The sequence below is a fragment of the Euprymna scolopes genome, chromosome 36 (genome assembly GCF_053919585.1).
Source record: "Euprymna scolopes isolate OS-2025 chromosome 36, ASM5391958v1, whole genome shotgun sequence".
NCBI classification, from domain to species: domain Eukaryota; kingdom Metazoa; phylum Mollusca; class Cephalopoda; order Sepiida; family Sepiolidae; genus Euprymna; species Euprymna scolopes.
In genome coordinates, this window is record NC_136517.1 from 54,692,852 (window position 1) to 54,708,922 (window position 16,071).

A 16,071-nucleotide genomic window follows, 5' to 3' on the forward strand; every position below is an offset into this window, starting at 1 on the left:
AGCAGTTAAGATTTTTTTTGATTTTTTTTATTGAATCACTCCCGCATAATTTTATAAATAAAATGACAAAGAAATAAAGATAATTAGAAATGATATTAATGAAACGTTAAAAATAATTATTGTAAAGGAAACTTTAAAAAGTTAGTCATAGTTAAGTAACACAATTTGATTGGCTATAAAAATTTTAACATTTTAGTTTAAAAAAAAAAAAAAAAATCAACTGTTTACTATTGTAAGTTTCAATATCGTTTCTAGGCATTGGCAGATGAATGTGAAAAAAAAATACCCATGATTCCGTGACGTCAGATTTGTCTTAACTATACGGAAAAGCAGAAGCGACTTGATTTTTAAAAACCTTGTTTATCTTCTTCAAACTGCAATTAATAATTAATCTTTGTTATAATTTTGTTAGGTTTTAATATTTACACAGTTTAATGATTAATGATATTATAAACATTTGTATACTAAATATCAAATACGGGTTTACGAGTGTTTATTTTGGGTAAGTACTGGCTTCCATATTTTGTTCGGTAAAAAATGACAAACAAAATATGAGGGGTGGGGCTACAAAATGCTTAATATTTTTGCAATATTTTCAAATCGGTTTTAATCTGGTGATAAAATAGCTGACAAGAACCATGTTTATATTAAAATTTAATATTAAAAAACAATTTAAACACAAAACTTTATGTTGTAACGAAACATTTTGAAATAATGGAATTTTAATCGTTTGAATCTTCCAAAAATTAATTTTTAGAAAGTTTCATTTTCTTGGCAATTCTAGTATATGATTATAGTATATGTTAATTCGAAAAAAATACTATTTAGAAAAAAACATATTTAAATTTGTTTTTTTTTAATTGCAACTTCAAGGTAAGTTTTTGTTCAATATGTGTATTTAATTTTTAAAAAAATAAATGTTTTACTTATTTGAACTCTTATGTTTCATAATAAATAGAAATTTCGATAGATTATAGATTGTTAAAATTTCGAAAATATAAATGGGGGGGGGCACTTAAAAAAATATATTTCCCCTCGTATATTTTATGGAAACTGCATTTTATATGTAATTTTATTCTAAAATGTATAAGTATCGAAAATTTCACGAAAATCTGACCATTAATTGATTTTTGCTAGATTTATTAAACACTGGTATGTTTTCACATTCGAAATGCTTACTACATGGGAACGTTATTTTAAAGCGGTAATTATGTAAACACTATTTTCATCTCGCAATTTCATTATTTTCATACAATGAAAAAAAAATTTTTAATTATTACTAGTTTATTTTGCCCTTCTTCTTTTAAATGGTACAAAAGTTATATTGATAATATTAATTTATAATAAAGTTACATCGTTTTACATATGGGGGGGGGCTAATTCTGTGGTGACTTTTTGAGGTGCCTACGTTTCATTGATATTTCTAATTATCTTTATTTGCTTGTAAAAAAAAAAAAAAAAAAAAAAAAATACGTTTTCTACTATCAATTTCAATACCGTTTCATCATTATTTTTTCTAATTATCTTTGTCATTTTATTTATAAAATTATGCGGAAGTGATAAAAAGATATATATATATATATATATATATATATATATATATATATATATATATATATATATATATTTGCCTACAAAACCCCAGTCTTCTTTATTTCTGGGTACAAATATGCTTAAACTAATCAGCAGAAATTGAACAAAATATATTGTGGGGAACGTGAGGATTATAGATAAAATAAAAAAAAAAAACACTGCATGTATCAAGTGGAAAATCCGAATTTTGAATGTGTTTAATTTTTCATCTTGTGTTTTGAAGTGTTAAATTTGTTGAATATGCTAATACTTATTCTTTCAGATTAGCAATTACCAAAAAATATATCTATTTTTCATTATTTTTACAAAAGACACTACTTTTAAATCTTTGAAAAATAAATTAATAATTTCCTTTTAGTGAGCCCAATATTGCTAATATACCATTAAATAGGAAATGTTTTTAAGAATTAATACTAAAAAAGAAAAAAATCGATAAATAATTACGCATTTTGCTAAAAATACGGTAATTTGTTTCAGCAATTTGTCGTTATATGATATTACCTCAACTATGGTAGACCATAAGGCCTACAAACAGTTATTCTGTATTTACAAACAGTTATCTCCCCCTTTTCCTTTTTGTTGTGACTTGTGCTTGACTTATTTTAAAATGTGGAGGACTTGCATCTATCACACTCTCTCATTCAGAAACACTGATGGCAAGCATGATACTTGGTGCAGGAGTTATCTCCAACACATATGGTGCCTAGCATTCCCAAAATGGTCACCCATCTGGTACTGGCCAGCCTCATCATTGCTTAACTTTGGAGGTTATCACTTATGACAAAAGAATTAAACACTTATAAAGTTTATTCTTCACTTAATCATCAAAACAAACGTTAAAAATACATGGAAATTTACAGGATCAAACGAACTTCATTTAGTCCTGTAAAAGGCTACCATAGTTTCTTCCAGAATATCATTAAATTTTGGATTTTTTTAAAAATTCCACTATGTGAAATCTATAGAGCGAGATAAAAGACGGAATTATTTAGAATTTATGTGCTTATGGTATAATATTTTTGCATATTCTTATAGCCAATCATCCTAAATCTTATTCAGACAAAAAAAAATTTATTTAAAAACCATTAAAAAAAAAAAAAATTTTAATGTGTTATCCATCGAGACAAAAATGGTGGTGAATGGTGTTTTTTTTTTTTTTGCAAGCGAGAGGGGGGGGGTAAATTCTATTAAAAATAGTAGAAAAAGTTTTATATCATTCTGCTTTTCATATGATAAAATTCAGACTTTTCTCTTTCTGGAAAAAATGTTGCTCAAGAATAATGGATTTTAATTCATTTAAAAAAAAAAAAACAAAAAAACTTGGTTTTTCTTCCATTTTTTGCCGTGCCTAATGTAAAACAACATGACTGGCATATATAAGCATTGCACTAGAACCGTTGATCGTCATTCAAAAATCAAATGTAATTTGATAACATTTGGAAAAAATTGGACAAAAATATATAACAAATTATCTATAATATAAATCTCACCTGTCTGTTTAAATGTATGTCTGCCTAAAACTTTCAACAGGTTATGGATTTTCACGTGATTGGTCTCATTTTGAAGCCTGATCCTTCAGACAACAAATATCGAAAAATTGGCCAAAAGCATTAATTCCTTCACCCTCAACTAGCCAGTTTTCTACAGGAAGGGTTGGGTTTTTTTTTTCGCAAATCATTCAACCCTTGCGTTCACAACATCACTTAAAAGGCGTTATTTTGACCGCCTGTAATGTCACAACCACGGTAGGCACATTGGTAAGACAGTTTGTTTTTTGTCACCTCTTTTTTCCCTCTGGCGCGTTACGGGTTCGAGCCTGCTTTACTACTCCTATTTTTTTTTTTTTTTATTTATTTATTTTTTTTATATTTATTCAAACGATTACTGACAATTATGCGGTTTGTTTTACAATACATACACATCTGTACAAAAATTGATCAAAAAAACAAATATATAACAAACTAGCCTGGCTGCCCGACGTTGCCCGGGTGTTTGAAGGTGTGTGTTGAGCAAAAAAAAAAAAAAAAAAAAAGTTGTAGTAGGCAGGCAGGCTCGAACCCGTGACGCAAAGGTGGAAAAGAAAGTAGAGGTGTATGTAACAATGTTGGTTGAGCAAAAAAAAAAAAAGAAATGGGAAAAATGCGAGCATAACAAAAAAAATATACATATATAGGAGTAGCAAGCAGGCTCAAACCGATAACGCGCCAGAGGAAAAAGAAGTGGAAAAAAACAAACTGTCTTACCGATGTGCCTACCGTGGTTGTGGCGTCATGGGCAGTCAAAATAACACCTTTATAGAATAACTTGTATGATTGATATCTCCCTAAGATTTCAGTTTTCTCCAGGTATAAAATTTGCCATGTTTGGCAACGGTAAAAGGGGTTAACTCCGAGGAAGAAAATCATCCACTTTTGTTTAATGTCTTTGTGAGCGTTTACAAAAATAGTGACTCTTTTCATCAAGTACTACCAGATCAGCCTGTCTAAAGATATCGGCTTCCTGACCTAAAATGCATAGCAATTGTCTGATATGACAGATTTTTTTCCTCGCATTGATCAAAGCTGATTGCTTTCTGGACTTCTCGGCACGAAAGTCTGAGAACACGACTTCGCTTTCACAGTTTCACTTTTTTTATACTGAAAAGCCAAAGAAAAGACTAAGAAATACTGCAAAAATAGCATGTAAAAGTCACCCAAATAAAAGATACACATGACGTCCTTTCATAAATCGGAGGTATTATAATCTAGAAAGCATATAAAAAGTTCTAAGAAACAGCAAAAAAAACCAACTTTTTTCTACTCCATCAGTATTTTCATTATTTTAGATGTTTGATTGAGATCCAATCTCTATCTCTGGTTCCCTCCCGTAAAACATGCACGACAGAAGCTTGTCCAACTACAACCACTATAACATGGTCGTTCACAAGTCTAATGTAAACAAATTTTTGTTGAGCCACCATCCTCTTCAGGGGCAGGATCAAACCCGAAGCCCTGAGGCGAAGTTTGAAAATAAAATGTGAAAAAAAACATGAACCGTTCGGCCAGCCAGAATGAGTTACTGAAAGATGTTTGAATTTATTTAAGTAAGAACCAAATTGAGAGGTGCCCACATGGAAGTCATAGAGCGTTACGACGACGACGTAAGCAATAGCTATTCAGCAAATGAGGTCAATGACCAGGTTTGTTTGTTATAAGCGAAGTAAAAAAAGAAAACATAAAAACGAACGATAAAACTTAAGCGGGGGGGGGGTAATCAAAACATTAAAAAAAAAAAACTAACGTAAGGCAAACGAACGATGTTAAATGTAAAAATCGAAAAAGAAAACAGAAAAACGAACGTTAAAACCCAAAAAAAAAACATGTGAAAAATGGCTTAAATAACACTGGTTCAATATTTAAATTTAAAAAATCGAGAAAAAAAAAAAAAGGCATCTCACACCAAGATTCAGACCCAAAACGTTTAGATAACGAATCAAAGCACTAAATAACTGAGCTAACGCGACGTACATGAAATTTAGTCAGTTCTTCAACTATTTAAAGTAAATCAGGTCATGACGTCATCTGACGCATGCGTAGAACCGGTCGTCGTCACAGGGGGACAGTTTTTGTTGACCACTCCCTGTCGAAAATTGTTGATTTCGGGGTGAAAAAATGAACGTTTTTGGCCAATTTTTCGGGCAAAGGATGCAGCTTCAATATGATACCGAGTTTGTGAATTTTCGTTGTGTCTGTCGAAAGTTTTTAGTGGACACACAAACACACACACATACATACATTTTCGCTTTTATATATATAGATTAAGCCATGGTCATAAAACCATTAGCAATAGATAAAGGCTACTAAGCTAATTAGGGAATGCATAAAACTTAGGAATATCATGAGAGTTAGCCAATACATTAATATATATACATACAATTTTTTCAAACTATTTTCATTAATAATTAATTTTCTATCTTATAGTTTTTCATAATTTTTAGATATTTTCATTACTGCGACATGACAATGTAGTAAATAAAACCTAAACGTAGATTCCATGAATAAAGCTTTCTTAGAACTGCATACCTGTGGAACTCTCTTCCGATTGCCTTCTTTCCAGCTGACTTTGGCCTTTTGGCCAAGATCAAAGTGTAGTATCTGTTCTTCAGATGCTGCCCTTCCATTTCTTATTCTCTTTCAATGGAGGAGAAATCCTTCACGACTGAGACAATTTTTATTTTTGTACCTTTTCTCCACGTTAAAAAACGATCCTGGTGTCTCTCTGTCCCGTGGGGAGGCATTGTAAATAGGTACGATCTGATTGTCTTTAAGTCCAACATAAACAAGTTCTTGATGAACCGTCCCCCCCCCTAAGTAATCCAATTTACAAAATTCCCACTTATATTTACTACACTATAATCACATTGACTAATGTATACCTGTTAACTCTTATCCTCGAGTGGCCTCTGGGCCTTGATAAGTGGTGATTCCTGTGTAAAAAAAAAAAAAAAAAAAAATACCATTGGTTTCATTTGAAATTCAATATTTCAATTTTTTAATTTCACTACAATAAAAAGAATGTTTTTTCCTTTCACTGAAGAGATTGTTTTTTTTTTTGTTTTTTTTGTAATTTATTTAATAAACTTGCTTTTATTTTATAATTTTAATTATTTTCTGATTTTGCTTATTTATTTTAAAAGAACAACAAAAAACGAGTTGATAAATGCACACAATAATTCCAGATGCAAGGTCGGTTTTTCAGTTTGTGCAATCTACAATAATATCACATGATGTAAATTTTTCAAGGGCAGAAATTTGGTATTGAGCACCTTTTTGTAGATGAGTAATCATTTAAACCAGCACATTTCAGGTGAAAACATTATTACATACTTGGGTTTCATGTAAAAATTAGTATAAATTCCCAAAATTATGAAAAATGATCCAGTAAAAAAATAAAAATTGAGTTTAAGCGATTTATAAAGTTTTATCTTTTAATGTTGGAAAGTTCACAAGATTTAGGAGAGGTAATGGCAAATGATAATTTGGACCAAATAAATGCCATTTTTTTTTCTTTGAATGTAATTGTGGCTGATTTTTATTTAAAATACTTCTTGGAAGATGTTCAGTTGATGTAACCTCCAAACTTCTCCAGGTAAAAAAGGGGTCAACTCTACACTTTGAGAAGGAAGATCATCCATTTCTGTTTAATTCTGCTGGATCATTTCTCATTTTTTTTTTTAATTTATGCTAAATTTAACATGACACGTGTTGGTTTCAAAGATTCTCAATCTACAAAAGTATTTTTTTAATGTTTTATAACCATTTTTAATTTGAGAAACGGCTAATATTTAACAATGTTTTCATCTCTTTGTTTACAGTGGACTTCTTGCCAATAAGAAAGATGACAAACTTTTCTTTGTTGATAAATCTACCAACAAGAAACCAAAAAAGATTTCTGGTAAGTCCACTTTTGGGAAAGCTGATTTTCTATCACAAACAACAATGCTTTTTTTTTTTTTTTTTTTTTTTTTTTTATTAGAATTCAGAAATAGGTGGAATGTTGATTTTATTTTTCCACTAGCAGGGAGGGGGGAGGGCTTGCTGGTTATAAAATACATAAATATATTTAATTCATGTAGATTTCGTATTTATTATTAGAGCAATTTTTTATTAAATATTTTGCATCTAATTTCAAAAGTTAAACAAAACGACTTTGGTGCCATCAGCTAGAATCAAAGCCAAAGCATTTAGCACTCCAGCCACATTCCCTCATTTAACGTTCCAGTCACACTCCCTACTGTTTGACCTAATCTAACAAAGATAAAAAAAGATTTAAAATTAAACCACTTCTGGCTAATAGTTGAATTTGCACATGCGTAAAACTCATAAAAATTTGTTGGCAAGTTGAAATGAACAGTTTGTATTTCAACTGACTGACATGACTGAATTTCTGTACGCGTTATTCATACCATTCTTGGTGTATTACTATTTCCTGTTAATTTCAGTGTTAGTTAACCAGTAGTTTAAGAGTTTATCAGGTAAACACACACATAAACAAAACTACTGTTTTATATAGATTAAAAAAAAAATTGTTAAAGCTTTATGTCCTCCCTCCACCTGTGTTCAGCTCTATTTTATTTTTTTATTTATTTATTTATATTTTTTTTTGTTGCTTTCTCACTTTATTTTTCTGTTAGTTTGTTAATTTTGCCATACTTCAAACAATTCCTGAGAAGTGGGAGATGAAGGTAGAAAACTTTTTGTGAATTTATTCTTGTTACCAGACTCATAATGAGCTGGAAGATCAGTGTTCAAATCTGTCATACCAAAGACTTGAAAAAATAGCACTTGATCATGGCCACCGAGAGTAAGAAGAAGGCCTGTTAACTGAAAAATGTCTGCAGGCAATGTAGGTAAGATTTGTCAGACTGTCAGTACTATATGAGGGCCATTTGAAAAAGAGCAATAAAACATTTTTAAAAAGAAAAAGGAACACAGTTCGATTAATACTTAAAACTGAACTTTATTCAATATAAAATATAAATATTATCTATGTAAAATTAAATAATTTTAAAGCAATATACAATTTGATTCTGATAAAACTGAATTATGAATTTAGGGGACAAACAATTAAAGAAACATTAAACAAATATTTTTTGGCCTTCGGAACAAGATCAGTGTAGTATCTGTTTTGATGCTACACTTTACCTTTTGTCTTCGGTCGGTGGAGGAGAAATCTTTCATGACTGAGATTATTTTTGTTCCTATCCAGAGTGTCCCTTATTGGGAAGCTGGATTTTCTCCACAAGATTATATGTTGAAATATTTAAATAACTATTACTTTAAATACAGAAATTATATTTAAAGTTTTGGTTTTCTGTTCTTCTATGTCCATTTTTTCCCCATGTTTTTCATCAAAATGTGTAGCGTATTAGTTGTCTCACAAGCCATCATCAGTGATTGCTCACTGGCAGTAACCTGTGGTGTTCCCTAGAGACCAAGTGACAAGTCTCCCCAGATTTCCAGTGTTCTCCACCTTTTGACCACTTGTGCAGATGATTGCATGTTATCGCAACAGCCGTTGTCACTGATTTCTTGTTGGCATCGGCCATTGGTGTTTCCTGGGGTTTGGGTGACAAAATACCTCCCCAAAGTACCAGATTTGAACTGCACACTTCCAGTGGAGATTTGGTCAGTACTCTCTCATCTCAGTTTTTCCATCTTCCCTGACCCTTCACAACTAGTTGGTGTGGTGTGGCGCCAGTCGATGTCATCTACACCAGTTTTTTTTTATTATTATTACTATTATTATTATGATAATAATAAGGATGCTTGTGGAGTGTATGCATGTGTATTTTAAATATTATTTTCAAGTTAAATTAAATTTTAGGTTTGTATTACTGCACATAAAGATTCGAAAAGTTGTCAAAAAACAAATATATCACAAATAAATGTTATCAAAGGCAAGATAAGTTACTCTTCTACCTATCTGGGAAGGTTTTTTAGTGGTTTTACTCACTTTAAAACGTGTAATCACTTTGAAAATCATACAATGTTTATCAATATATTTTAAAAAGAAAAATGTCGGCATGTTTGTAACTTATCTTGCCTTTGATAACATTTATTTGTTATATATTTGTTTTTTTACAACTTTTTCGAATCTATGTGTACAGTAAAACAAACTCATGTAAATTATTTACAGTTTAAATGTTATAAAAAAAAAAAAAATTGAAGTTTTAAATATATTTCAAAGAAATGAATTACGCCCCGTGCTAAAATATTGATAATTCACCAATCGTTAAAAAAAAAAAAAACACTGCCATGAAAAATGCTTACTTTAAAATATTTGAAAATACTCAGTGAAAAGTTTTATTTATTAAAAGAACGGACTGAAAAATATATAAAAATTGGGGTTTGTATTACTGTACACATAGATTCGAAAAAGTTGTCAAAAAAACAAATATATAACAAATGTTATCAAAGGCAAGATAAGTTACTTTTCTACCTAACTGGATATGTTTTCAGTGTTTTTATTTAATGTAACATGTTTATTCAGCTCGAAAAACATACTGTGTTTACCGATGTATTGGAAAATTCAAAATGGCGCCCGACTCTCTCTTTAACATGGTAAGTTTGGAAAAAGTTGCTATAAATATAAAACTAGACAAAATACTGTTAGAAACTCGCTCAATATATATTACCATGACATAGGCGGCCCTGTCGGTGGGGCATTAGAATACACCGACTGCCCCCCTGCAGAGAGTAAAAGTCTCTCAATGAAGCCACCTGTTGACCGTGGGTGGCAACCTGTAATGCCTAAGGACGGGATCCTGGTGGTTGAGCAAATCATGTTCAAGGTCCTATTAGGACATGAGGTGCAACACACCACTTTGGCCCTTACTTGGGTTAAGACAGGTGGTTGGATAGGCCCGATCCAATCAATCGGTTGGTCATGACTAGCACTAAATCAGACAAACACAAGAAAATACGCTCACACTCCCCACATTAGGCAAAAACTGATTTAGTAAGCGGTGGCTGGAGGGTCAATCAACTTGTTGAAGAATGGATAAAACACGGCTGGAAAACCAACATCTTTTCTAGAAATGAGGCCATTAGAAAGGACGAAAGAAACACGGGGTGCTTGAGTCCATCAGCAGGAAGAGTATACTTCTCCTGTATCCTTGTTGTGTTGGGGCGAATGGGTTCCCCCCCCCCAACACTTCCCAAATAGGGCTCCGAGGCGGGTGGGGAGCAGGAGAAATGAAAAATTCAAAATATTTAAATGGCAAATAAAAAGCCTCAGAAAAGAAACCATTGTGAAATTTCAGACAAATCTAGTTCAGATTCAGAAACACAATACCAAAATCTTGTGCAAAATCTACCTTTTTTTATAATCATTGAAGCAACCGAAGGAGAACCGATAACAAAAGTGTCCCCCTTCAAAATAGAGAAAATTTTCTCGAGTATCAAACCAAAAGTGGTCAAAAAACTAAATAACGGAACACTACTAGTGGAAGTAGAAAGCCAAAAGCAAATAACAGAAATCTTTAAATGGAGACTTTTTAATAACCAAAAAGTAAAAATCTATCCCCACAAAACTTTGAATACTAGTAAAGGAGTAATCAGGAGTTCAGAACTATCACTGTGCTCCTTGGAAGAAATTAAAACTAACCTAAAAAATCAAAACATTACCAATGTAAAAAGGATCCAAATTAAAAAAATATGGTGAAACCATCGATACAAACTCTTATATTCTAACCTTTAATACCTATCAAATCCCGAGTAAGATCAAAGTAGGATATGAAAAAATCAATATAGAACCGTACATACCAAACCATCCCAGATGCTACAACTGTCAAAGGTATGGACATCATTGAGACCGGTGCACACGCTCTCCAGTATGCACGAGGTGTGGAGAAAATGAAACCCACACAGATTGCCAAAAAGATCCAAAATGTATTAACTGCCAAAAAGGCCATAGTGCAAATTCAAAAGAATGTGACAAATGGAAGAAAGAAAAAGAAATTATTAAAATAAAATACACAAAAAATATAACCTTCCAAGAAGCTCGTAACCTAGCCGGAAATACAAAATACTCAGAAATAACAAAAACATACAGCATACCACCGGACCAAATAACCAAACAACAAAAGCAGACCTATTAAACATCAAATCAGAAGACATCATTAAATTACTCAATAAAGTAAGGGAACTAATGGAAGAATTCAAAAAAGCTATAAAACAAATAAACAATGAAAATAAAGATTACAAAACTAAACAAAACTCCCAAACCAAAACTCAACCCAAAAGACCCACAAAACCCCAAAGTGCTACAACACCCACAGAAACAACCCCTCTAACCGAAAAAAAAAAAAAACAGACACCAAAAAGTGCCCATGAAGGAAAAGGAAACAAACCACCAGCCAACAAAGAAGCTAAAACCAAAATAAACAGACCACGTTCATCTTCCAGACCAAGAGACTCAATCCAAAACAGATTTGAGGAAATGGACACGGAAGATCGAAGATCAGACACCAACGACTAACAAAAGTCAAAAACAAATACATAAAATCTAATCATGACCCAAAAATCATCCAATGGAACTGCAGGGGTCTAAAACCCAACATAAATGACTTATTACTTCTTATAACAAACCATCAACCAGCCATCACATGTCTCCAAGAAACCTTTTTAAAAGCTAAAGATAAAATGAATATAAAAAACTACAAAGAATACAACCACATCCACAATACCCAACAGAGAGCCTCTGGAGGAGTATCTATACTTATTAGAAATAATATCCCACAAAGCAAAATAGATCTAAACACTAATATTCAAGCCATTGCTGCAGCAGCCACACTACACAGAACTATAAATATCTGCACTATCTACATCCCACCCAAAGATCCAATAGACGAAGCAGAGCTGAACAAAATAATAAATCAGTTACCAAAACCCTTCTTACTGTTAGGTGATTTCAATAGTCACAATGATATATGGGGATCTGCATACTCGGATAAGAAAGGGAAGAATCTTGAAAAAATTATTAACGACAATGACTTGTGTATATTAAACAATAAATCCAACACATACCTTCATCCCACTTCAGGCACCTACTCAGCATTAGATTTATCTTTGTGTGACCCTACTATCCTCATGGACTATAACTGGAAGGTTCTAGAAGATTCATGGGGTAGCGACCATTTTCCAGTGATTTTTAACAAATCTAAAAGAAACAAAAACCCATCTCTCCCAATGGAAAATAAAAAAAAGCAAATTGGGAGGAATATAAAAAAAAAAATGCCAACAAAAACTCTCAGAGGAGGAAAACCCAAATAAATCCATAGAATACTTCTCTAAAACTTTACTAGCCATTGCACATGAATGCATACTTAAAAGTAGCAGAACAAACAAACAACAAAGATCCTGGTTTAACAATGAATGCCAAAAAGCAATTCGCCAACATAAAGCTGCCTTACGAAAATTCAACTCCCAACCAACAAAGTACAATTTAAACCTTTTTAAGCAAAAAAGAGCAGTGGCTCGTGAAGTTATTAGAGAAGCAAAAAAGAACATCATGGAAAGACTATAAAAATAAAACTCGAATACAAACCCCAAACAACTGCGGAACATGGTAAGGAAAATTTCGGGTAAAAACTCATCCTCCCCTTTAAATCATCTCCTACAAAACAACATCAAAATAACAGAGACAAAAAATATTGCGAATCTTCTTGCTGAAACCTTTCAAAACAATTCCTCCAGCAAAAATTACAGTCAATCCTTCCAAAAGATGAAACAAGATACAGAAAAAAAGATAAATAAATTAAATTTCAACTCAAACAACAAAGAAGAATACAACTATCCTTTTACTAAAAATGAACTCTTAAAAGCCACAGACGAAGCACATAATACAGCTACTGGGGCAGATGAGATACATTATGAGTTTCTGAAACAACTTCCTTCCAAATCTATAACACATCTTTTAAACATGCTCAACAAAATATGGTTCAAGGGAAAACTACCCAATAGCTGGAAACATGCTATCGTGATCCCCATCCCTAAACCAGAGAAAGACAATTCAGATCCACAAAATTTCAGACCCAATTGCATTGACAAGTTGTCTCTGCAAAACATTTGAAAGAATGATAAATAAACGACTGAATTGGTATCTGGAAACAAACGACTCAATTGCCAACCTACAAAGTGGTTTTGGAAACAAAGAGGAACAATGGACAACATAGTCCGATTGGAGACCTTTATCAAAGAAGCATTCATTAAAAAAGAACATGCAATAGCTGTCTTTTTTGATTTAGAAAAGGCATATGATACAACATGGCGACAGGGTATAATTAAAGACCTTTACAACCTTGGATTAAAGGGCAGACTACCCATACTGATAAAAGATTTTCTATCTGATAGAAGTTTTAAAGTAAGAATCGGACCCACCCTATCAGACACAAAAATACAGGAAGAAGGAGTCCCACAAGGATGCATTTTATCAGTTACGCTATTTAATATAAAAATTAATAATATCATAAATTGTCTAAACAATGGGATAAATGTCTCCTTATATGTGGATGACCTTGTAATCTGCCATAGATACAAAAATATTCATACTTCAGAACGCCAACTACAAATGTGCATAAACAAACTAACACAATGGACGACAGAAAATGGCTTTAAATTTTCAACAACTAAAACTAAATGTGTCCATTTCTGTAATCATAGAAAAATGCACAATGACCCTGTTCTCAATCTAAAAGGATCAAAAATTGAAATAGCTGATCAACATAAATTTTTGGGACTTATTTTTGATAAAAAACTCTCCTTCATCCCTCACTTAAAATATTGAAAACAAAAATGTTTCAAGACTCTACAACTATTAAGGGTTATAGCAAATACTGAGTGGGGATCAGATTGCTCATCACTTTTAAAATGATATAGAACTCTGATAAGAACCAAACTAGATTATGGAAGCTTCATACCAGAAAAAGTTACCTTAAAACTCTAGATTCTATCCATCACACAGGATTAAGACTTGCCCTGGGCACATTAAAAACCTCTCCGACAGAAAGCTTATATGCTGAAGCCTATGAACCTCCACTAAAATTGAGACGTGAAAAATTAGGCTTACAATATTATCTAAAACTGAAGTCAAACCCCAAAAATTCTGCCTATCAATGCACTTTCAATCCCAACTACACACATCTATTCAAACAAAATGAAAATGCAATTAAACCCTTTGGTCTCTACATGGAAGAAACAATAAAACCACTTACAGACAACTCAATAGATCAAACCAGCATCCATGAGGAAAATCTCCCAGAACTCCCACCCAGGCTGTTAAATCAACCTAAAGTCATACTAGACTTTACAATATATCCTAAATCCAATACTCAACCTGCAGACTATAGAGAAAAACTAAGCAACATTCTGGATACTTACCCAAATTGGACACACATTTACACTGATGGTTCCAAAGATCAAAACAAAGTGGGATATGCCGCTATTTCAGAAAACACTATTCAGCAGAAAAGGTTACCAAATAACTCCTCTATCTATAGTGCAGAAATTACAGCCATAAACCTGGCTCTAGATATTATCATCAACCAAAACTCAAAAAAAATTATAATATTTGTAGACTCATTATCAGTATTAGAAGCAATAAAAAATCAAAAATTAAACAATCCCCTACTCATCAAACTGTTACAAAAGATCCATTCTATCCTGCAACACAAAACTTTCTTCTTTTGTTGGATTCCCAGTCACTACGGTTTCCGTGGAAATGATAAAGCTGACATGGTGGCCAAAAATTCCTTAAAGCTACAAATAAATGACATAAAGGTCCCATATACGGATTACAAACATTCAATAAACATTTTTATCACAAAGAAATGGCAACAAAATTGGAACAACTGCCAAAACAACAAACTCTTCCAAATTACTCCTATACTTAAAAAGAACCCTCTAGATACCAGAAAATCACGTAAAGAAGAAGTAGTCTTATCACGTATCCGGATAGGACACACATACATAACTCACTCCCATCTACTAAAAAGTGAAGAACCCCCAAATGTATACCATGTCACGAACCTTACACAGTGAAACACTTTTTACTTGACTGTCATGATCTCACACGAATTCGTCAACACTACTACAAGGCTACAAGTTTAAAAGAACTCTTTGATAAAGAAAATCCTAAAACCATTCTAAATTTCTTAAAACAAGCAAATCTTTACCATAAAATATAAAAACCATCAAATAACAAAGTATACCAAAACATTGGCCCAATATACCCAGGGAAAATCGATTCTGAAAATATCACAAATTTAAATCTTATATACAGCATTAAATGACCCAAAAAGGTTGATATGCTGGTTAAACAAACAAACAAAACCATGACATAAGTTGACATATATTCGGTGGATTTTTAATAGTATTTTGTCTAGTTTATTATTTATAACACCTTTTTCCAAACTTACCATGTTAAAGAGAGAGGCGGGCGCCATTTTGAATTTTCTAATACATCGGTAAACAATGTATGTTTTTTGAGCTGAATAAACATGTTACATTGAATAAAAACACGAAAAATATACCCAGTTTGGTCGAAAAGTAACTTATCTATTTATTATTATTTATTTGTTATATATTTGTTTTTTTACAACTTTTTCGAATCTATGTGTATAGTAATACAAACCCAAAAAATTGTTTGTTTGCAGTAAAAAAAAATAAATAAAATGAAATATTCGACTTTTTCCAATAAAAATAAATAAAAAAAAAAAATAAAAAGTTCAAACACGAATTCACTTACGATATTTTGATTAAACTTATCCACAATGTGCAATTATAATAATTGTTTTCCGAATGGAGAATTGTTCTTTTTCTTTAGAACATACATGGACAATCGGTAACACACATTGGTAGCCATATTTTTTTATGCCTTTTTTTTTTCATTTTTCTTAAACTTTTTCTTCTAGGGGATGGGACATCCAACCAGATGTCT

The 16,071-nt window shown here is 32.0% G+C and overlaps 1 protein-coding gene across 1 annotated transcript in view; it reads left to right on the plus strand.

Moving 5' to 3' along the window:
• The window catches only part of LOC145260500 (ribosome biogenesis protein NOP53-like), a 48,477-nt gene that overhangs the window by 1,136 nt on the left and 31,270 nt on the right, over nt 1-16,071 (plus strand). Inside the window, exon 2 of the mRNA XM_080118614.1 lies at nt 6,947-7,026. Within this exon, the coding sequence (XP_079974740.1) occupies nt 6,947-7,026 (80 nt within the window). The remainder of the gene's footprint in view (nt 1-6,946; nt 7,027-16,071) is intronic.